Here is a 24,542-nt window from a genome sequence, read left to right as displayed (position 1 = left end):
AAATTGTGTTGCAAATCTAACCCCATACTTAAACCTGCAGACCTTTTTTTTACAGGATTCTCTTGCAGAAATAGCCAGAATATGTTGTGTACCTGTTGTCCAGGTTTAATGGGTGACAGTGTGATTCCCTGGGTGTTGATCACTGGCAGGATCTGGTTGCCGATCACAGTGGCTATAATCTGACCCTGTGCGTTGGTCAGCAGCTGTGGAGTGATTGGCTGGACCTGCAGGGGGGAAGTCCCGCCCCCTGACTGGTTGGAAGGTCCTACAGAGTTTGGCATCAGAGGGATCGTACCAATGATCTACATGGAAAGAGAAACAAAATTTAGTTTGGGCTATTCTTATAGTGATCAACAATATTATCGTAGGTACAGTTCAATAACTAAATAAAGCAAAACAAATTAAATACTGATATAAAGTTTGGAGTTCAAGTTTCTCATGTTATCTTATGCTCACCAAGGCTGCATTTGTTTGTCTTACTGTACTTGAACAGGTATATTTGTTGGAATAGCCAAAAATAAACTGATAGAAAGTTATCCATTTTTCTTTTATGCAAAAAATCATTAGAACATTAGGTAAAGATTATGTTGCTTGAAAAGAATTTGTAAATTTTCTTCTGCAAATTCATTAAAGCCCAATTTGTGATTAGTAATATGCATTGCTAAGCACTTCATTTGGACACCTTTAAATGTGATTTTTCTCAATATTTCAATTTTTCGTAACTCAAGTCAGATTTTCAAATAGTTGTATCTCAAACAAATACTATTATTCCTAACAAACCATACATCAATGCAAAACTTATTTATTCAGCTTTCATTCGATGTACAAATATCATATTCCAAGAATTTATACTTTTGAACATAAGTTGTCTTGTCTTGAATCATATATGATTTAAAATAACTGTTTTCAAATTTTATATTTTTAGAAATATTATTTATTTCTGTGATGGTAAGCTAAATTTTCATCAGCAATTACATATCAGTGTCACATTATCCATTCTAACATGCTTATTTAGAGTTCAACTAAATAAGTAAATAACTAACCAACTAAGTAACTAAATTAAAATAAATAAATAAATAACTTAATAAATAAATAGATAGATAAATAAGTACTGCAAGCGGACATTTCCTTGAGCGAGAATGACGTTGACTGAAAAGGCACTTCTGTCATACACTACACCAGGGGTGACCAACCCTGTTCCTGGGCATCTACCTTCAAACAGATTTCAGTCGCAACCCATATCAAACACACCTGCCTGTAATCATCAAGTGCTGTTCAGGTCCTAGTTAATTGGTTCAGGTGTGTTTGGTCAGGGTAGGAGAGCTGAACTATGCAGGAAGGTAGATCTCCAGGAACAGGGTTGAGCACCCCTGCACTACGCTCATCATTGGTACCCTTTTGGCAGTGGTAAGGCCTGCCAGATAGTGGTGACTCGTACCGATCAGTACCATACTGTACTGTACCACTCAGTGGAAAGGGGTATCCCTTTTTTCACATCCCAATATTGACAGGTATGATACAAACATGTATAAATATGTATTTAGATGTTTACACAAAGAAGAAATTCAACTATACCAAACCAATCTAAAAAAATAAATAAATAGAGAGAAACAAAAATTTTTCAAGAAGTCTTGGTCAGAGCCAAGTAGTCATATATTTTTTTTCATAGCTGTATCTCTCTTGTTTTATTTGTACAACAACTTATTTGTTCATTATCTTTTAGAAAGACGTGACAAAGATGTGTGTTTCCCCTCATAATCTTTACACCTGACAAACACGGCAAAGACATCAAACTAGAGCCCTTCATACACTCAGAGGACCTCATCAGCGCCAGAGTATCAAAGCCCTCCGATTTTACAGGATCGAGGGCTACTTAATACAGGGTGGAGAAAATACACAGTATAACCTTTTTTTATTGTTGTGAGAGGCTTAAAAGACTTACACACACTCATACATTACCACTTGCACTGAACCACAAACCCAGATGAACGCCACAGTCTACACACAGGCACAAGTACTGTATGAGCACATGAAAAGCCCCCCTCTCACACACACACACAAACACACACACACACAAAATGTGCTCTCTGCTCCTCTCTAAAGGTCAGACTCTGAGTACCTTTGTGTTAGCTGGTGCACACCACTGACTGTATTATCTATCATAAGACCAGAGAAAAAATATGTGTGTGTGTATGTCTCTGTGTGTGTGTATAAAATGCATAGAAGGGCCGAGTTAATAATGCAGCCTCTTAACCACTCGTCCTCCAATAAAGCACACACGCACACTTTTATAATCCTGGTCCCGGTCTCCATAAGGGACGCCCTCCTCCCACAATCCCTTTCTGTGGTTTTTGTGCACCCCCTTTTCTCCGGCTGTCACAGATCAAGGGCCGTAACCCTTTGTAGTTGCACTGTTTTACCTCTCAAGGCCACGGCTTCAATGAGCCATGTAGAACAACAGCGCTGGAGAAAAGGACCCGACGCCTCCTCCTGACACACACACACACACACACACACACAGCACAAGGGTGGAACCACAAGACTTAAGACCTTTATCATCCAGAGTACTACAGATAAACTCATACATCAAAATGCTTGAGTCACTTACTAGCGCATTAAGAAAGAAACACTTTCATATTTATTACTGATGACTCTAGAGACAAATAAGCAGATTTTCATGCAGTTTATTTACTGTAAATGTGTATTTCAGTAATATTATTGAAAACTATGTAAATGTTTCATGTATAATACAGTTTGTAAAGTAATAATTTGTGTCTTTTAGTAGATATATTATTTCTAGACAGACGTACTTGGATAACAAATCAAGTGGTTAGATTGATTTGCATTGCAAACCTTAATTAAAAATGTATTTTTTACAGATCATTTTCTGTGCAGAAATACAGTAGAAAAAAAAGAATCTGCAGATTTTGTCTGTCTCTGCTGATAACTTTCATATTAGAGTCAAGACTATTCATGCATTGATCAAAAGTACAGTAAAAACAGAAATATTGTGAAATAAATATACATTGAGATATATTTTATTATGTTTCTAAATAAATACACTGCAGTGATCCTTGGGAAATCACACTAATGTGCTTTTTTTGCTCAAGAAGCATTTCTTATTATTATTAATGTTGAAAATCCATGATACTTATTCACAATTATTAGATAAATTAAGCTAACCAAACCAAACCAACTGAACTGAACTGAACTAAACGGACTGAACTGAACTGAACTGAGTTAAACTTAACTAAACTAAACTAAACTAAACTAAACTAAACTAAACTAAACTAAACTAAACTAAACTAACTGAACTGATTTGAACTGAATGAATCAAACCAAACCAAATCAAACTAACTAAACTAAACTAAACTGAACTGAACTGAACTAATCAAACTGAACTGAAATAAACAAATTTAACTAAAACAAACCAAACCAACTGAACTGAACTAAACAGACTGAGCTGAACTGAACTAAACTAAACTCAATGAGCTAAACTAAACTAACTAACTGATTTAAACTGAATGAAACAAACCTAAATAACTGAACTGAACTGAACTGAACTGAACTGAACTGAACTAAACTAAACTAAACTGAATTTTTGAATCATTGCGTAGATGTTTCTGGTCTTCTTCTGCAAAAAAAAAAAAAGCACATTTCACATTCCTGTGTCATTCGCCTTTAGTTTCACACATGTAAAATGTTCTCTCTGGAACCACTGATGCCAATAAAGAACCTATATTTCAAAGTGTGTTTTCTGTTTTACCTGACATCATTTTAAACTACATCCGTAAAATAGGTTGTACATTCTGTGTCCTTAAAGATGGATCAAGCTGGAATCTTCATAAGTCTTTCAATTAAAAATGAAACCTCTCTTTCTTTCTCTCTCTCTCTCTCTTTAGTCAAAATGATACAATCTTTTACAAAACATAATATTAAGTTAATCTAAAGTCTAAATTTTTATTTGTTTTTGTCTTCAACAATAAATTAATCTTAAAATAGACTTATATACTGTAAATATACCCCGTCAGATTAACTATTCATTCTCTAGTAAGTTTCTATCTTACATCAGTCAAACTGACAAAACTATCAAGTTAAACTTGTCATGTTATTGTAACAAGCTAAAGTAGCATAAAACATTTGTTTTCATGACTTTTTGTCATATCATTTTTTTTTTACAGAGAAGAAAAGGTCAGAAAAAGGGTGAAGGCCTTGAAGTGTTACGCACATGGATTGCTGACGCATTAAAGTACTGAAACTCCAGTCTAGCACAAAAAATCAAAAGGCCAAAACCCCTTAAAAATAGAGCCGGGAGGTACATAAAGTGTTAAAGAACACTTTTCTGTAAGAATGTGGCGTGTGTGTTCAAACACCTAGACAGAAAAAGCACCATTGATCTATCGCATATAATTTACCCAGGTCTGCCAGCGGACCCCCAGCTGCGCTAACAAGCTCTGCATCTGTATAATCTCTGACCGTTCCTCTCCCTCCTCTCTCTTTGACATAATGACGATGGAGCGGTGGAAAAAAGGAGGGCTGACTATGTGTAATTCACCCTCACCACGGCTCATTTGGTTGCGTTGCTTCGCATTAAGCGACAGATAATTTATCTCTCTCTCTCTCCCTCCCTCTGTCGCTCTTTATCGCTCCCTCTCAATCCTCCGCGGCCCTCTCTCCTGCCACTTAGCATATTTTATTGTGCGGTGTGGCGCTCGTGTCCCCCGACATGGCATTTGCATGCCGTCTTGTCTCAGGGCTTGTTCCGCTCAATTATTCACTCTCATTGGACTAAGTGGCTGCTCTAACACGGGCAATAATACAGCACATGGGCTGACAGCTACATACTGTCCCGGGCTGCTCTGAATAGTCCTGTTCACAGCGCTCTCAGCTCACTATAGCTTACAGGACTTTAGAATTACAACATTACCTGCTGCCCAAAACAGTTTAAAAACAATGTTCTCAGTGATATTTGATGCGTTTTGAAGTTTCTGAGATTTGATTTGTTTTTTTTTTTTTGTTTTTTTTTGTAGTTTTATCAATTATGCTGTAAGCCTGCATTTAGTAGTGTGTGCTGTGGTGAGACTTCTAAATTATGCAGACTACATTGTTGTATTGTTTGCTACATTTACCTGACTGTAAAAAATCTTGGCTTCACACAACCAATTTGTGTTGGGACAACAAGTAGGAATGAAGTTAGCCTATAAGTTTTTACATATTTATGTGGATTAAACATAAAACAATAAAGTTTTGCCCAATAAAACCTCAAGAATTGTGTTGCTTAAGCTCATTTTAAATAAGTAGATTGACCCTACAGCAAGGCGGCATGGTGGCTCACTGGTTAGCACTGTAGCTTCACATCAATAAAGTCGCTGGTTCAAGTCCCGGCCTGGGCCAGGTGGCATTTCTGTTTGGAGAATGCAAGCGTGTATGGGTGTTTCAGAGTACTGGGTGGCAGCTGGAAGGACTGCTTAAAACATATGCCGGAATAGCTGGTGATTCATTCGACCCCTGATAATTTAGGGACTAAGCCAAAGGAAAATTAATGTATGAAGAAACAAAGAGCAAAAGTCTTTTTCAGTGTGTATGTGTCAAGTTGAATGTTTAATTTATTGGCTTCTGGATATTGATCTTGATTAGAAGTAAATTTTCTGATTATTTAGCTTTAGTATTAAATACTATGCCTAAATGGAGTCTTTTATGCCCACTATAAATGGGCATAAAATATAAACTATTGTTTTTAACCTTAATAAATGTATGGCATATCTTTCATATCAAACTATTTACTTGTAAGATTAATTAAATACCATACAATAAAATTCTACAGGGTTGGTTATAGTAAAATCAAGTGAAAGACATTTTTATTTTACAAATATGAAAGTATTAAATATAAATGCAATTACACTTTTAAATATGTAGGTAAACCACAATTACTAGTAAGTTATTTATTCAGCTGATTTATTCAGAAGGCTGATTCATTATGAATTTCTTTATGAATATGTTATTAAAATAAAGTTTGTCTTGTGGAACATAAAATAACAGTTAAATCCCAAGTGACACATTGAACACTATAGGCACTTATATACTTAACCATGTATTGAATTGAGTTTAGTGTAGTCCTAAATGAAACAATAATTATTATAATAAAATAAAAATTATAAAGTGGAAATTCAAACCTTTGCAAGCTGATATTGAAGGATTGCCAAATTAGTTAAATAAATGTAAATGTAAAAACTAATTTTAACTGTCATGAGTACAAAGTCCATTAGATCATTTTGCTTACATAGTCCAAAATAAATAAAGCAATTCAACTTTAGCCCCCCGATAGCTTTCACTATAAAAGCAAACTGTGACAACGAGTACATGGTGTTCAATATTCTGTTTTAATACACTTCATTTCCAAATAAGTACATCATCCAGGTATTTATGTGTGTGTGTGTGTGTGTGTGTGTGTATGTTTATATAAAGCACTTTTTTAAGGTTTAGTGGAAATGCACTACTTTTACTATTCATACTATAGAATAGAATAGAATAGAATAGAATAGAATAGAATAGAATAGAATAGAATAGAATAGTGTGTAAGTATGCAGTTTGGGACACACCTAGGGTCCTATCATATCAATGCGGCGCAATTGTTGTTTGCTAGTTTTAGCTCGATGCCTGACTTGTTTTGATGTCTTGCGCTACGCTGTTTAAATAGCAAATGCATTTGTGCTCATATGTGCGCCCATAGGCGCTCTGGTCTAAAAAAGGAGGTGTATTGAGGACTGTTGCTGGTGCGTTGCTATTTTGAGAAACTATAATTGGCTACACAATAGACCAGATGAAAGCTGGTCTAAAGTCCAGCGCAGAGCGCGTTAGTTACGCAGCTCGCTTAAACATTGCTTAATACATAGGATGTACAGCAATACGCAAACATATTTACAAATGTGAAAAAATAAAGAATTAAAATATTACAAAAATTATTATTTTCTAGCTTACAAATATAAAAACAACCGCCTTCATGCCTTCTTCATCTCGGGAGGCTTTTTTTTATATATATATTTGTTTTATTAAAAAAACAAGCTTAGATTTGCCCACCTGTCAGGTTTTAGACCATATGGGGTATCGCGTGTGTATTGCACACTTCGTTATTATTGTTTATTTATTCATTTGCTGGATACTAGAACTAATTATGTATAGGCTAATGGATGTCTGTGTGTACAATGCACTTTGCGCATGGATCGTCAAAATAGAGTCCCCAATCTATTTAGAGTAAATTCTGAAAAAAAACCTGATTGACTTTCCCTGTATGAACAAAACAACAGAAATATCCTTTAATATGTCTTTTTTTATGTTTCAGAGTGAATCAAAAAATAAATAATGAATATATACACACACACACACACACACACACACACACACACACACACACACACACACACACACACACACACACACACACACACACATATATATATATATATATATATATATATATATATATATATATACAGTATATATATATATATGAAGGACAAAGTGTTTCAAATTTAAGAACAAATAATTTTAAATGATATTTTTCTGAACTACATTTTTAGGTTTTAGGAGTAAAAATTGTTTATAATGTATGTTTATTGTCTTAAAGCAGCTAAGCTGGAATAAAAATTTTTGCTGAGGGACAAATTAAGTTAAATCTGGTTTCCACCAGTGTCTGACAGGTTAGAGTTGACATGTTTCTCATAAATCCTTATAAGCACCAAATAAAAATCCCTCTGATTTGGTAAAACCATGTGATACAAATGTGCTTGCCTGTGACTCAATCACGTTGAATGTTTGATGTAAACAATCTCCTGAAACATCGTCTCCAATTCTAGCATGAGCCTGAGCTACACTTAAATCTGATCATGTGGTTTAACCTCATGAGGAACACCTGCCTGAAAAAGCAGGAGATAAAAGAATAACTAAATTCTAAATGGGTCCATATATTTTGTCATACTTCCAGTGATGGAGCTAAAGGGGTGTCCATGGTGAAATAGAACACTCCGTCATCTGATTGGCCATCTCATGTGTCACCCTGAAATTTAATTCACTGCTGGAAATCTCAATTTTCATTTTATATTACCAAAAGAAGCATTTCTTTTAGCTTTATCTTTACAAAGCAATGAATTTTGCATGCTGCAATGACACAACTGACCCTCACACTCGCAGAAAAAAGACAATGTGCTAACAAACAAAACAGAGCATGTTAATTCTGATAGGACACAAGCAGCTTTCAAATTGTGTAAATGATAATTCTGTTTCGATCCTTTTTAAAGTGGCCTAACAGCATTTAACGTTCAGTTTAAGCAAAAAGGGGCACATCTGAACTAAATAAATACAAATAAACAACTGTTTAGAAACAGCACATCTTAAATGGGAAATCCGTGCATTAATATAAACAGTGTATTACTATGAACTACATCAAAAGAGTTCAAATAAAAAAAAAACTTGTTAACAATATGACACCTTATTAACCTCAGAAAAGACATTTAGTTGACAAACTCTGTACTTAGTTCTCTATAGAGTTATACTCTATACTCTTTTCTCTAAAACATACTTTAGAGAGAAAACATTTGCAAAATATTACATCCAATTGAACCAATAATGTATCACAAGTTTATAATGAATTAGTCCTAGCAGGATTATCATTCTAAGCTGATTCAAATTTTGGCAAATCTTTAAAGTTTGAAGTTAGTTTGATGGGTTACAGCAGTTCACCCAAAACAATTAAATAATATCATCATTTAACCCACCATTGACTTTTTTTCCAGATTTTGTTCTGTTGAACACAAAAGAAGATATTTCAAAGAATGTTGAAACCAGTAACCATTGAAACACATAGAAGAAAATCTATAGATATCAGGGGCTAACAGTTTCAATCTTTTTTTCCAAAATAACTGTGTATGTGTTCAACAGAAAAAAAAAAAATAATTAAATCAAGCATGATCACATTTTCATTTTTGGGTGAACTTTCCTCTTAAAAGGTAAAGTAAAAATTTACACACTATTAGCTCACCCTCAAGTGGTTCCAAACCTTTATGAGGTGAGTAAATGACAGAATTTTTATTTTTGGGTGAACTATCCCTTTAAAGGATCTAGTAAAAATTGACTCTATATTTACTCACCCTCAGGTGGTTCCAACCCCTTATATATTTTTTTCTTCTTTGCTGAACACAAATAATATATTTTGAATAGAAATAAACAATTTCATTGACTTGAGTAGTATCAAGTGTAGCATCATGTAGTATGTAGTATCATAGTATCAAAAAGCTAGCAATATGGAAGTAAATGGTTACAGGTTTTCAAAACTTTTCAAAATATCTTATTTTGTGCTAAACAGAAGAAAGGAAACTCATAAAGGTTTGAAACATGTAAAGGTTGAGTAAATGATGACAGAACTTTTATTTTTGGGTGAACTATCCCTTCAAAGCATAAAGAAAATTGACTCAAAATTTATGCACCCTCAAGTGGTTCCAAACCCTTACATTTTTTTCTTCTGCTGAACACAAACAATATATTTTGAAGAGGGATAAAAATACTATTGACTTGAGTAGTATCAGGTATAGCATCATGTATGTAGGATCATAGTATCGAAAAAATGAATGGAAGTCACAGGTTATTAACATTTTTTTTTAAATATCTTCTTTTGTGCTAAACAAAAGAAAGGAAACTTATAAAGGTTTAAAACATGCAAAAGATGACAACTTTACCCCTTTAGCAACTTTACAAAAAAAGTCCCTATGTTAGTTGCACATTAGTCTAAGATTGTACAGGTGACACAGTTGCTCAGTGGTTAGCGCTGTTGCCTTAGAGCCATTCTCCCCATGTTTGCATTGGTTTCCTCTGGGTGCTCCATTTTCCCCCACAGTCCAAAGACTGTGTAGGGGAATTGAATAAATTAAATTGTATGTGTGTGAATAAGTGTGTATGGATGTTTTCCAGTACTGGGTTGAATGTGTAAAACATATGCTGGATAAGTTGTCGGTTCATTCCGCTTTAGCACCCCCTGATAAATAAAGGAACTAAGCCGAAGGAAAACAAATGAATGATTAAGATTGTACAGCTAACTGTAATGTGTATTCAACAATGAATGTGTTTGTGGTTTCTGGTATCAGGGTATAACTGTAATCTACTTGTCTGCCATAGTCTATAGCCCCCCTACAGCCAGAGACACCCTTTGTCCACTTCATGTATAAAACTGTAGTTCCACCACTGCATCTGTCTGTCAATAAAAGTTTGTTCTAGTTCTTATTTAAAGACTTGCTTCCGTTCCTCTGCATTATATGTGTGTTTTACAGTGTGACGAGCATTCATCTCCCTTTCTCTTTTCCCCCTCTCTTTCTCCCTCTGTTTCTCCTCTTTGAGCAGAACTCATTAGGATTATACTGGCAGTGATTCCTAGGGAATGTCATCTCTTCCTGCAGCCAGGCCAATCTTCAGCGTTAGCCATGGCCGCCAGGCAATATCCCTGCCCATTTTCTGCCCTACTGCCCGCTGTTTGGAGGGGAATAGGATGGGGACACATATTGAGAGAGAATTCCAAACTTCTAACACACGCCGCGGAGACAGAAACACAGATCAGAAACGGTCAAACACAGCTTTTTCTGATTCAGTTAAAGGAATAACTTGTTAAATAATAAGACATAATTGTATTTATTTATAATTATCTAATTATTTAATCACTAAAAAAGAATCATTACTGACATGCTAGTAATATCAATAGTAATTCTAATACCTGTCCACTCATTCATCCATTAATCAAGCTTTTTATCCCATTACTCTTACTGAAAGTTTATTTACAGTAATACGTTCAACAACTGGAATTTTTGAAGAGGACATTACACCTTTTTTGTGTAATGATAATAATAATAATAATTTGTTGTATTAAATAAAATCATTCAATAGTTTATTTTATAGTAAAACATTAGGGTTAAACACATTTCAACAATAACAAAAATATAAATTCTTTGTATGTTTATGTCTCCATGAGCAGAAATTAAATTTATTTAATGTTCTACTTCTGATTTTGATGCATTGCTGCAGTCCTGAACTGAACATTCTACTTTTGGACTTTCAGCCATCTTAAAAAAAAGAATGTGTTGAGAAAGAGTGGTATTTATGTTAAACTTCATCCTCAGATTTAAAAACTTTAAGTCTTTTTATTAATAACAGCAACAGCAAAACTGCTATTACCAGTGGTGTAAAGTAACAAATTACAAATACTCATGACTGTAACTAAATAGGTTTCAGGAATAGTAATTTACTAAGTAGTACTTTTACTTTCCCTTGAGTACCTTTTTAGTGCTGTATTGGTAATTTTACTTTTTTTTTTCTTGCCTATGGGGATTGACACAAGTAGAATGATCAGTCCTGCAATTTCAGTCCGATCCCAACCCAAATCAAACACACCCGAACCAGCTAATCAAGCTCATCTTAGATATAAGAAACTTTCTGACAGGGTGTGTTGAAGCAAGTTGGAGCTAAACTTGACAGGCCCTCCTGGACAGAGTTTGGTAATCCAATACACCTGGATAAGACTGTATTTCATTGATGAGAAGTTGACGAATGTTTACGGTATGATGACTGAAATGCCCTTAAACAATCACTAAATGCACTACAGAATGTTACGTTTTCACACACATGCAGAAATTGCATGTAAACACATCAACCTTTCCCAGTGTAATACTTAATACTAATTTGAGTACTTTTGAAAGAGCTACTTTTTACTCATACTTTAAGTAATATTTACAACAGATACTTTTACCCTACTTGCACTACATTTTTGGGTAAGTAATAGTACTTTTACCTGAGTATGATTTCTCAGTACTCTTTCCACCACTGGCTATTACCAATAGTTTAAATTAATCTACAAGTACAAAACAAACAAGTTTAACAGCTTCTCTAATGTAATAATTTGTCTTAAAATACAGGCTTAAAATGTTTATATGTTTTTGTTTAATAGTTTCAAGCGTGAAGACAAATACTTTGAATAAGACTTGAAGTATTATATAGAAAAGTAAATGGTTAAATCAGTGCTCATGCAGAACTTGTGCTCAAATTGTGAACTCTTGCAGAGATATAACGATTCCAAAGAACTGTAATTATGTAGATAATTACAAGTCAAATAAAGGTTATATTTTTTTAGTTTTTTCGAGTTCTGGGTTGCGGCTGGAAGGGCATCGCTGCAGATGTTGAAATAGTTGGCTGTTCATTCCCCTGTGGCGACCCCTAAGAAATAAGGGGCTTACTGAATGAATTACTTGCATAAATGTGATATACATACCCTTTGTGTTGGTGGTAATCATTGAAGAGAGAACTGGGCTAATAACAAATGGGCCTTTATAAAACAAATACTGAATGTAGACAACAGAAAAAATATTTAAATGATGTTATTTTATTTTTTTTCAATAGTTGTGATTCATTTTCATTTCGGCTTAGTCCCTTTATTAGGGGTCACCACAGCGGAACCTGCGCAACACAGTGCAACCCATCACTGGGAAACAGGAAACACCCATACACGCCGAGTCACACACATTCACTGAACATACAACTTTGAGGTAAACCCACTCGAATACGGGGAGAACATCCAAACTCCACACAAAAAATGCCACCAAAATTACGTTACAATAACTGTGGTAAAAATAAATTTTATAACAGCATCATTGATAATTTTCTGGACCTTAACTACCGTGGTACACATTTATTTTCTCATTAAAATGTAAATGAAATATAAATGAGACTTTAATAAATTAATTTGACAGAGTCAACACTTTTCATGAGACATTTTACAATAAATTCAAGACACAATAATAATGGACTCATGACAATCATGTTTATGTCAGATTTATGACAAGTTATGTTGTCGTCATGATATGAAGCTGTCATGACAAAGGTTATTGTGTTTATGTTAACTTGTCCTAGCAATGACATCTCAAACAATTTCACCTTTGAATTTAAAATTTAATAGCAGAGCGAATGACACTTAATATTGGTTGTCATAAGCATGTATAGAATGTCATTCACATTTATGACATGTGTCATGATTATAAAGATATCAAGACAGTCTTATGAATAAGTAAAAAATTGTCATAATATCATTAAAGTGATCCTTCACTTTCCTTCGGCTTAGTCCCTTTATTCATCAGGGATCCCAACAGTGGAATGAACCATTAACTTATCCAGCATATGTTTTACACAGCGCATGCACTTCCAGCTGCAACCCAGTACTGGGAAACATCCAAACACACTTATTCACACACATGCACTATAGACAATTTAGCTAATTCAATTTACCTATTCAACATGTCTTTGGACTGTGGGGGAAACCGGAGCACCCGGAAACCCACACCAACATGGGGAGAACATGTAAACTCCAAAGAGAAATGCCAACTGACCCAGCTGGGACTCGAACCAGTGACCTTTTTGCTGTGAGGCGACAGTGCTAACCACTGAGCCACTGTGTCGCCCTAAAGTGATCATGCCAAGTCATATTCAAGAAGTCATCTAGCTTATTTAAAGCATTCAGCATTCCTGCACCATTAACACTCTGAATTCTCCACAAACAGGCGATGTATTATTTTCAAACACAATCTCTCATGTAAAATGAGGCAATGTTCAGCTGTGCTGCAGCTGAGGGAACACTCTACTACTTATAGCTTGTGCTTAAAGCCACATTTGTGTTATTTTAGTAATCTACTATCATCCCAGCATTAATGCCTAAGAGCTAAATCAACACCCAAACCAAACAAAGAATGCTTAGCTATAAAACAACACATTGCCTTGTCCTTTTTCTTTGCTTTTTTGGTGTGTGGCAGCATCTGCTGTTCCCCTGGCCACGTCTGAGGCCTGTATTAGTATCATTTTAATGTTAAAAGTAAAAGAAGGGCGGTGGGGACAAGCCTCAAAAGGGTGGTGGGTGTTTTAGCAGACTCCAACTGAATAATGCACGTCAGTAATAAGGTAGAGAGCAGAGCCTGTAGCCCTGGGCTTTGACCGTCTCAGTGACCTGATTATGTCAGCCAGTGTCAGCCGCCACGACACTACAAACACACAGCGCATCCCATCAACGGCACCGCCATGCCGATACGTCCAGCCAAGCCCTCCAGGCTTCTTCAGAAAAGACAAGGCCTTACCAGTTCGTTAGGTAACGTCTAACGTACAACATGCATGCGCACACTTGGCAGCATTTGTGCGGCAGCTCAAATGAGCGACAATTTATCATATGCCGAACAAGTATGGAATATACAGTTAAAAAAAGCAGAATTATTGGCCCCTTTTAGATTTTTTTTCTTTTTTAAATATTTCTTAAATGATGTTTAACAAAGCAAGGAAATTTTCACAGGATGTTTGATAATATTTTTTTCTTCAGGAGAAAGTCTTATTTGTTTTTATTTAGGCTAGAATAAAAGTAGTTTTTAATTTTTTAAAATACATTTTAAGGTCAATATTATTAACCTCTTTTAGTTATATATTTTTTCGGTAGTCTACAGAACAAACCTTTGTTATACAATAATTTTCCTAATTAAACTAATCTGCCTAGTTAACACTTTAAATGTCACTTTAGGCTGAATACTAGTGTCTTGAAAAATATGCAGTAAAATAGTATGTACTGTCTTCATGGCAAAGATAAAATAAATTTAAAGTTATTTAAATTTAAAGTTATTAGTAATGAGTTATTAAAATTATTATGTTCAGTAATGTTTAAAAAATCTCTTCATTAAACAGAAATTGGAGCAAAAAATTAAACAGGGTGGTTTATAATTCTGACTTCAACTGTATATGCACATAAGCACATTTATATTTACATAACAAGTTTTACAAAAAGAGTTTAATAATGATAATAAATATTACACAAAATGATACAGATTTTATAAAGGTTGGAGTCAGATCTTTTCATGTTTTTGAAACAACTCTCTTATAAAAAAAGCATTTATTTTATTGAAAACAAAAAGTACTAACAATATACTGATTATATATATATATATATATATATATATATATATATATATTATATTTATATATATTAAAATAAAATAAAAAAAATAAATTATATATATATATATATATATATATATATATATATATATATATATATATATATATATATATATATATATATATATATATATATATATTTATATATTATTTATTTATTTTTTTATTTTATTTTTTTGCAGCCATTACTCTTCAAATTATTGTTATATGTTGATGAACTCAAAGAAATATTTTTATTATTGTCAATTTGGAAAACAATTGCGCTGCTTAACATTTTAGTACAGACTGAGATAGATAACTTTCACAGAATTATTTTAAAATGATATACATTTCTGTAATATTTATTTATAATGATTATTTTAATTTTAATTTTTGATTTTTTTTAACCACAAAACAGCTGTTAACGAACAAATTAATGGATAGAAATTGACAGATATATATTTGCACAAATGATTTTTTACACTGCTCTGTACAACATTTCTATCTGAAAGACAAATACTTACATGTACAGTATTTATATCTGGTCTAATATTTGCACAACATCAGTAGTGCACTGGTCAGTGTTGTTCTGTCTCTGTTATTTGCACTAAATATTGCACAAACCACACTTTGCGCTCTCATTCTAATTTTTATTTATTTTTAATATATTTTTATATAGTGGTGCACAGCCCTGTGTTATGTTTTCAATTTATGTTGTGTAATGAAGCACCTTGGTCCTGGAGGAACATTGTTTCGTTTGACTGTGTACTGCACTGTATATTGCTGAAATAACAATAAAGCCAACTTGACTTGACTTATTTAAACTAGAGATTCATTGATGTTTATTAATATTCTTAATATGTTTTTATTATCAGTAATTGAGTTTTCAATGTCTTAATTTACCCTCATTTTCCTTCGGCTTATTCCCTTCGTTGTCATGGGTCACCCACTGAGAATGAGCCACCAATTTATCTAGCATATATTTTTCTTGCGGATGCCCTTCTAGCTGTGACCCATCACTGGGAAACACCCATACATTTCATTCACACTCATACACTAAGGACAATTTAGCTTAACCACTTTACCTATAGCGCATGTCTTTGGACATGTGGGGGAAAACAAGTACAACCCTCAGTGCTGGGAATCATTCACACCTTCACACACACAAACTATGGCCAATTAATCCAATTCACCTATACTACATGTCTTTGAACTGTGACATGGAGAGAACATGCAAACTTCACACAGAAATGGCTCAAACCAGTGACCATCCTGCTGTAAGGCAACAGCCAACCACCAAGCCACTGTCTACATTTTTAGTAATTTTTATTATAGTAAATAAAAATAATTCCCTGATAAATATCTTAAATTTTCAATCCGATATGTGACCCTGAACCACGAAACCAGACATTAGTGTTTAGTCTTTTTGTGATTTATACATTCATTTCAATTTAATTTACCTTTATTTGTTTAGTGCTTTTACAATGTAAAATGTGTTAAAGCAGCTTCACATAGAAGATCAGAATAAATTGAAACTGTCAGTTCAGTTTTGTGTTATATATAAGTTCAGTTTAGCTCAGTTCAGTGTGGTTACTGAAATCTGAAACTGTGGACAATGGACACTCATTCATTTTCTTTTTGTCTTAGTGCCTTTATTAATCTGGGGTCGCCACATTGGAATGAATCGCCAACTTATCCAGCTCATGTTTTACGCAGCGAATGCCCTTCCAGCCGCAACCCATTCTTGGGAACACACTCTCATACACACTCCTGTAATTAATCTATAGCGTATGTCTTTGTAACATGGAGAGAACATGCAAACTCCATACAGAAATGTCTCGAACCAGTGACCTTCCTGCTGTAAGACAACAGCCAACCACCAAGCCGCAGCAATCACCAAGCCGCTGTCTACATTTGTAGTAATTTTATTATAGTAAATAAAAATAATTTCTTAAGAAATATTTAAACTTTCGATCTGATATGTGAGCCAGTACCAGCCATAAATGTCTTATTTTTTGAATTTGTGATTTATACATCTGAAATCTGAATAAATAAACAGTGGACATTGAACACTATTTGATCAAAATACTTGAAAAACTTGAAAAACTGGAATCTGAGGGTTAAAATTTTCACAATACTGAGAAAAATAACCTTTAAAGTTGTCCTAATGAAGTGCCTACCAATGCTAATCACTAATTATAAATGCACAAAGATATTTACAAAATATCTCCAAAAACGTAAACTTTAAAAACTTTAAAAAAAAACACACTATCTGTTTGTTCAAACTAATTTAAATTGAGCTGAAACAACACAATTCTAGAGTTTTAGGGGACAACTATGATTAATCCACATAAATTTGTAACAACTAATACGTTAACTTAATCGTTTCATGATGACTTAACATAAATTGATAGTGTGGAACCCAGCATTTTTTAATAGTGAATTTAGTATTCTAATGAATTTTGGCATTAAAGCAAAATCTACACACACACAAACATGCACGCATGCATACACGCACGCACACACACACACAAAGCTTCCAGTGTCTACCAAGCTTCTTCTGCTAAGTTATAAATGAATTTGATTTGATGCATAGCTTTGGCATAAACAACATATACAGATCCCATTTCCTCCTTTCTTGTAGCCCATTTATCGAAATGTCCACACCATGTACAATTCTATGGTTCTTTTAACATATAAAACCTCATTACATATTTTTGATTACATTTACAGCCAAAACTGTTAAAAGCACCCATAAAACCTTCAATCAGAGCTGGTAGGTTACATGAAGAGGCCCTAGAGTACAATTTCTCAAACAACACTTTCCGTCATATTACGGAAGAGAAAGTGTCAATGCGCGGAGGGGAATGAGACAAGGGTTAAGGTAAATAATGCCGTCTGTAGCATGAAAGGGCACATTGGCTATACAATCTTTCCTTTAATATGGGAGCGGTGCGCACCTGCGATAAGATGATTCATTAGATAGGGCTCTGGTCTGACAAGCCTCATCGTTCAAGCCTCTGGATACTGATGGAACAATTCTGCAGCCGGCCCCGTAAATATGACAAGGTCAGCATTTTATCCCCTGCACTCCCACGCTGCTGTCCAATCTAAACACAACGCCCCTCTCGGGCTCGCTCAAACAGGGCTAGAGATGGTCTGCGAAAAACCTAAACTCATTCATAATGTGTGATTCTGTAAAACTTGAAATACGCTGGTACGTTTCTTGGCACTTTCTATATGTAACATCCACAAGAGGGCGCTGTTTTTTTTATAGGTAAATGATTCTTCAAATCTTGAAAAACACTTTTATGTTTGGTGACACTATCTATTGAAAACATCCACTTGAGGGTATTGCTTTTTATACAGTAGGTATATGATTCTTGGTATGTTTCTGCGACTCCTGAAAGGTCAAGAAGGAATCAATAAGTTTTGTGCACGAGCAGAAGAAATCGGTGCGCAAACAAAAAGATTGGCATGCTCGTATTAACGTTACATACATGCAATCCCGAATTGTAATACTGCGCTCCCCACATTTCTCCATTTGTCATTGAAATAACGCCATAGGTAGTTGGTAGATTTATGTAAAAGACCTGCTGCCACAGCTGGAAAAAATCCTTGAGGAAACACTGAACAGTGCCGAAATGTTAACGGGAAATGGACAGTTTTTTTTTTATTTCAGTGCCAAAATTTTGTATTGCGACAAGTCTAACATAGTGAAAGAATCAGTTCATTAACTTAAGTTTGATAAAAGGGATCTAAAACGTGCGTTTGGGAAAGAAAACTTTAGCTAACTGGTGCCATTTCCCTTAACTTAGCTAATAGGTACCCAATTCTAATTATGTTTCTTCAAAATTTCTAAAACAGTGTTACGTTTTTCGAGGCGCTTTTCATATGAAACATTTACTAGATGGCATTGCAATTTATGAGTATGTAATTCTGGCTACGCTTATGCAAAACCTTAAGAATGTTGGTAAGTTTCGGATTATATACTAGAGAGCATTGTATTTGTAGGTACGTGACTCAGGTTACATTTCTGCGAAACCTGATGTTGCTATGTTTCGTGGCTCATATATGAAACATCCACAGGAGGGCGTTGTATTTTTTGTAGGTAAATGATTCTGGCTATGTTTCTTCAAATCTTGAAAAAAAATGTATGTTTCTTGACACTTTCCATATGAAACATCCACTAAAGGGGAATGCTTTTTATACTGTAGATATGCGATTCTTGCTATGCTTCTGCGAATTCTTAAAAATGTTGGTACAATTCAAGCCACTCTACATATGAAACATTCACTAGAGGGCATTGTTTTAATAACAGGTACACAATTCCGATTATGTTTCTTCAAAATCTGAAAAACAGTGTTACGTTTAGAGGCACTTTCTACATGAAACGTTTACTAGACTGCATTGCTTTTTATAAGTATGTGATTTCTGCTTTTCATGGTACATTTTATGAAACACTTACCAGAGGCCATAGTTTTTTATAGGTATGTAATTTTTGCTATGTTTCTGAAACTCCTGAAAAAATGCTTTTGTTTTTTACAATTTGGGAACTTTCCATATGAAACATTCATTAGAGGGTGTTGGTTCATTTATAGTTCAAGATTCTGATTATGTTTCTTCAAAATATGAAATATAGTGTTACATTTTGAGGCACTTTTCATATGAAAGGTTTTCTAGACTGCATTGCATTTTATAAGTATGTGATTCTGGCTACGTTTCTGCAAAACCTGAAACATGCAGGTACATTTCGTGGTACATTTTATTTGAAACTGCCACAAGAGGGCATCGCATTTTATAGGTATGTGATTCTTGCTACGTTTTTGCAACTCCTGAAAAATGTTGGTACAATCTGAGGCACTCTGCAAATGAAACATTCACTAGATGGTGTTTTATTAATAGGCATGCAATTCTGATCATGTTTCTTTAAAATCTGAAAAACAGTGTTATGTTTCAAGGCACTTTTTACATGAAGCGTTTACTAGACGGCATTGATTTTATTAGTATGTGATTCTGGCTACATTTATGCAAAACCTGAAGAACGTTGGTATGTTTCATGACACTTTCAATATGTAATATCCATTAGAGAGCATTGTTTTGGTAGGTATGCGATTCAAGCTACATTTCTGCGAAACCTGAAATATGTAGCGTGGCACGTTCCATATGAAACGTCCACTAGAGGGCGTTGCTTTTTTTTTTTTCTTTTTCAAATGTAGGTAAATTTTGCCTACACTGTGAACATGTCTGTTAATTAACAGTTTCATATTTTGTGCTTCACAAGTTTCGATTTATTTACGGTTACATTCTAGGAGTGTCATATCTGCTCTGTTCATTTTTAATGTTGAAAATTCAACTCTACAGCTTAACAAAGTGACTTTTATTCAAATTTTAGTACTTTGAGACTTAAAAAATAATATATAGAGAACTAAGTTTGTAAAACAACAGAAAACGTAATAGCAGCCTATTACCAGATTTTTGTATCGTTATTTACAACACAGACCTAGACAATATACAACTTGATATTAAAAATGTCAAGAAAAGTCATTTTTTTTCAAACTTTTTATCATCAAAAGCTTTTAAAGGAAAGATCAAGTTTCCATAATGCAATGCAAAAGCATAAATGTGAAAAAAATATGATTCACAAAATAAGAAAAACAGACAGTAAATATGTTTTTTTTTGCATGTTTTGTGGCACTTTTTATGTAAAACATTCATAAGAGAACGTTGTTTTTTATAGATACCTGATACTGTTTCTGTACTTTAAATTTGCTGGCATTTTCCATACGAAACGTTTATTAGAAAGCAAAGCTTTTTATATGTATGTGATTCTGGCTAAATTTCTGCAATATTTGAAATCGTGTTTTTTTTGTGGTTCTTTTAATTTAAAACATCATCCAGAGGGTGTTGTTGTTGTTTTTTTTTTATAAGTATAGCTACATTTCAACAAAACATGAAATATGTTGGAACCTTTTCCATACGAAAGGTCTGGCAGAGGGAAGTGATTCTTGCTAACCTAAAAGACATTTACACTTACAATTTTGTGCTTTACTGAATGTTATGTAGTTTTTATATAGCTTTTTACAAATAACTGCATTGATATATAGTTTAATTGTCACTAATCTGCTCCTCTAATTGTAATTTGTGTAAAAAATTATGATTGCCAATGATATTTTACTGCCTTCTAGTTCATATTTTACCTAAAAACTGCATTGAGACATACTTAAATTCACTTTTGTGGTGTTGTAGAAACATAGCCAGAATCATATAATAAAAATGAGCCAAAGTTGACCACAAAAATCCAATCTATATTTATTTGTCTGGGTTACATTTCACTAATAAACGAAATCATGTTCAGACTACTACAGGAGAATGTTTACTTGTCCTTTGTCTCGTGTTATGATTAATGTGCCGCACACTTTAGCTTACACATGCATTTCTTGAGTGCATTTTCATTTGAATATGCTTTGCGAATGTGTGTTCGTACCTGTCCTTGTGCATTGGTGACCAGTTGTCCAGTGACTCCCTGCAGGCTGGACAGAGCATTACCAAACACCTGTGACCCAGCAATTGAACCCATCGCTGCTGCTGCTGCAACCGCTGCTTGACTGGCCAAAGGGTTGAGCTGAGGAAGAGAAAACGATTCACAAATGATTCCACACATTACAGCAAGAATGCATACAATACTGGACTTTTTTCCACAAGTATATAAATTAGAAGAAAAGCTTTAAATTAAACAGATGGTTTCACACAATCAAACCAATTGGACTTTAGTTCAAGGATAAATAAATAAATTGCTGCAGATCCATAATTTTAGATGATTAAATAATTAATTGTAAATGAGAATGAATAAACTCTACATATGAACAATATGAGGATAAGTGTTTAGTAGTTCTGAATAGAAAAACAAAAATTGTATTATATACCTAAACATTCATTCGTTCATTCATTCATTTATTTTCCTTCGGCTCTCCCTTTATTCATCTGGGGTCGCCAGAGCATAATGAACCACCAACTTATCCAGCATATGTTTTACACAGTGGATGGCCTTCCAGCTGCAACCCAGTACTGGGAAATATCCATACACACTCAATCACACACATACACTACAGCCAATTTAGTTTATTCAATCCACCTATACCACATGTCTTCAGGCTATCGGAGAAACTGGAGCCACCGGAGGAAACCCATGCGAACATGGAAACATGCAAACTCCACACAGAAACGCCAACTGGCCCAGCAGGGACTTAAACCAGCGACCTTCTTGCTGTGAGGCGACAGTGCTGACCACTGAGTCACTGTGTCACCTATATAGCTAAAAAGACTTTTCATATTCCATCATCATTTGTCCTTCAGGAGTCTCCAAGTGTAAAACTAAATTTACCTAATGTTTTTTTTTCATTTTAGTGTTTTTTGTAATACACTAATGGAACAATAATGATAAAATAAATGTATTAAGCAACATAAATTATGTGAAAGTTTCATGATAAAAAAATGTTTTATTAATTACAATAAAAAACAATCTGATGACAGCTGTAATATATGTCTTTAGATGACATATAAATGATGATCTGAAGGGCGGTAGGGTGGCTCAGTGGTTAGCACTGTCGCCTCACAGCAAGAAGGTGTGCATGTTAATGAGTGTATTTGGGTGTTTTCCAATACTAGGTTGCAGCTGGAAGGGCCTCTGCTGCGTAAAACATACTGTATGCTGGAATAGTTGGTGGTTCATTCCACTGTGGTGACCTCTGAAATAAAGACTAAGGCAAAGGAAAATGAATGAATGAATGAATGAATGAAGCTTTGTTCCTTTACCATGGAGAAAAAAAAAAAACGATTTTTGAATTAATTTTTGCTGTTTTCATATTTATTTTTAAAATAAATTATTCACTTTAAACTTAATAAATTGTCATCCTGAAAAGTAAAAATAATAATAAAAACGATTTTTTCCACATTTTCAGTAAAATATATATTTGAAGACAAAATTATTTACACTTAATTATTTATAAAATTTTTTAACAAAATAGTATAAATAATTCATTCGTATATATATATATATATATATATATATATATATATATATATATATATATATATATATATATATATATATATATATATATATTTATATATATATATATATATATTTATATATTTATATATATATATATATATATATATATATATATATATATATATATATATATATATCATTCATTCATTTTCTTGTCGGCTTAGTCTCTTTATTAATCCGGGGTCGCCACAGTGGAATGAACCGCCAACTTATCCAGCAAGTTTTTACGCAGCGGATGCCCTTCCAGCCGCAACCCATCTCTGGGAAACATCCACACACACATTCACACACACACTCATACACTACGGACAATTTAGCCAACCCAATTCAACTGTACCGCATGTCTTTGGACTGTGAGGGAAACCCGAGCACCCGGAGGAAACCCACGCGAAGGGAGGGAGAACATGCAAACTCGCCTATATATATATATATATATATATATATATATATATATATATATATATATATATATATATATATATATATATATATATATATATATATATATATATATTATTATTATTATTTTTTTCCATGATGAAAACTATAAAAATATTTAACTGGTTGTTATGCAAGATACTTATGTTCAGCTTAAAGTGCAATTTAAGACATAACTAGGTTAATTAGGTTAATTAGGCGAGTCAACAAGAGTGGTTTGCTTTGTAGACAATAAAAGAAAAAAAAACATCTTAATGAAACTAAAGTTATTGACTAGTTGTTTTTTTAATAGTGTATCTGTTTCCCAGCCAAACTAAAAGACAAGATTTTCTCCAGAAATTATTTTTATTATAATAGTTGTAAAATAAATGTCCTTGCTCTCCTAAACAGCACAGCAAATATTTTCACAGGATAAATATTTTCAGGAGAGCTAACAGTTTTGTCTTGAATATTCATTTTCCTTTGGTTTATTCCCTTTATTCATCAGCGGTCACCACAGCGGAATGAATCGCCAACTTGTCCAGCATATGATTCATGCAGCGGATGCCCTTCCACATCCATACACACTAGTTCACACACATACAATACAGCTAATTTAGTTCATTCTATTCACCTGTATGTCTTTAGAATTGTAGGGGGGAAACCGAAGCACCTGGAGGAAACTCACACGAACATGAGGAGAACATGCAAACTCCACACACAAATGCCAACTAACGCTGCCAGGACACGAAACCAGCGACCTTCTTGCTGTGAGGTGAAAGTGCTAACCACTGAGCCACTGTGCCCCCCCCATTTTTAACAGTATATAAAATATTCCATGACTTATACTGTATAGGATGATGTATTATAGATTATTTAAAGAGCCCATATTATACATGAAATAGGGTCATATCCTGGTTGTAAGGGTCTCCAACAACAGTCTAATATGCATGCAAGGTCAAAAAACACTTTCATGGTCTTATAATCTGCATTTATTTTTACCTAATTATCCCAGCGACTCCTGTATGAATCGTCCAGTGATTCATTTGTTCCCAAACCC

General features: G+C 34.0%; 1 protein-coding gene across 15 annotated transcripts in view; it reads right to left on the bottom strand.

Annotated features, from left to right (window-relative positions):
• pou6f2 (POU class 6 homeobox 2) overlaps positions 1–24,542 on the bottom strand; it is a 232,807-nt gene that overhangs the window by 33,863 nt on the left and 174,402 nt on the right. For all 15 annotated transcript variants that reach the window (XM_073941589.1, XM_073941595.1, XM_073941591.1 and 12 more), the window contains 2 exons: positions 21,479–21,616; positions 93–302 (listed from right to left, as the gene is read on the bottom strand). In XM_073941589.1, the coding sequence (XP_073797690.1) occupies positions 93–302; positions 21,479–21,616 (348 nt within the window). The remainder of the gene's footprint in view (positions 1–92; positions 303–21,478; positions 21,617–24,542) is intronic.

This window comes from Danio rerio, chromosome 24 (genome assembly GCF_049306965.1).
Source record: "Danio rerio strain Tuebingen ecotype United States chromosome 24, GRCz12tu, whole genome shotgun sequence".
Taxonomy (NCBI): Eukaryota; Metazoa; Chordata; class Actinopteri; order Cypriniformes; family Danionidae; genus Danio; species Danio rerio.
This window is presented reverse-complemented; position numbering and strand designations above follow the sequence as displayed.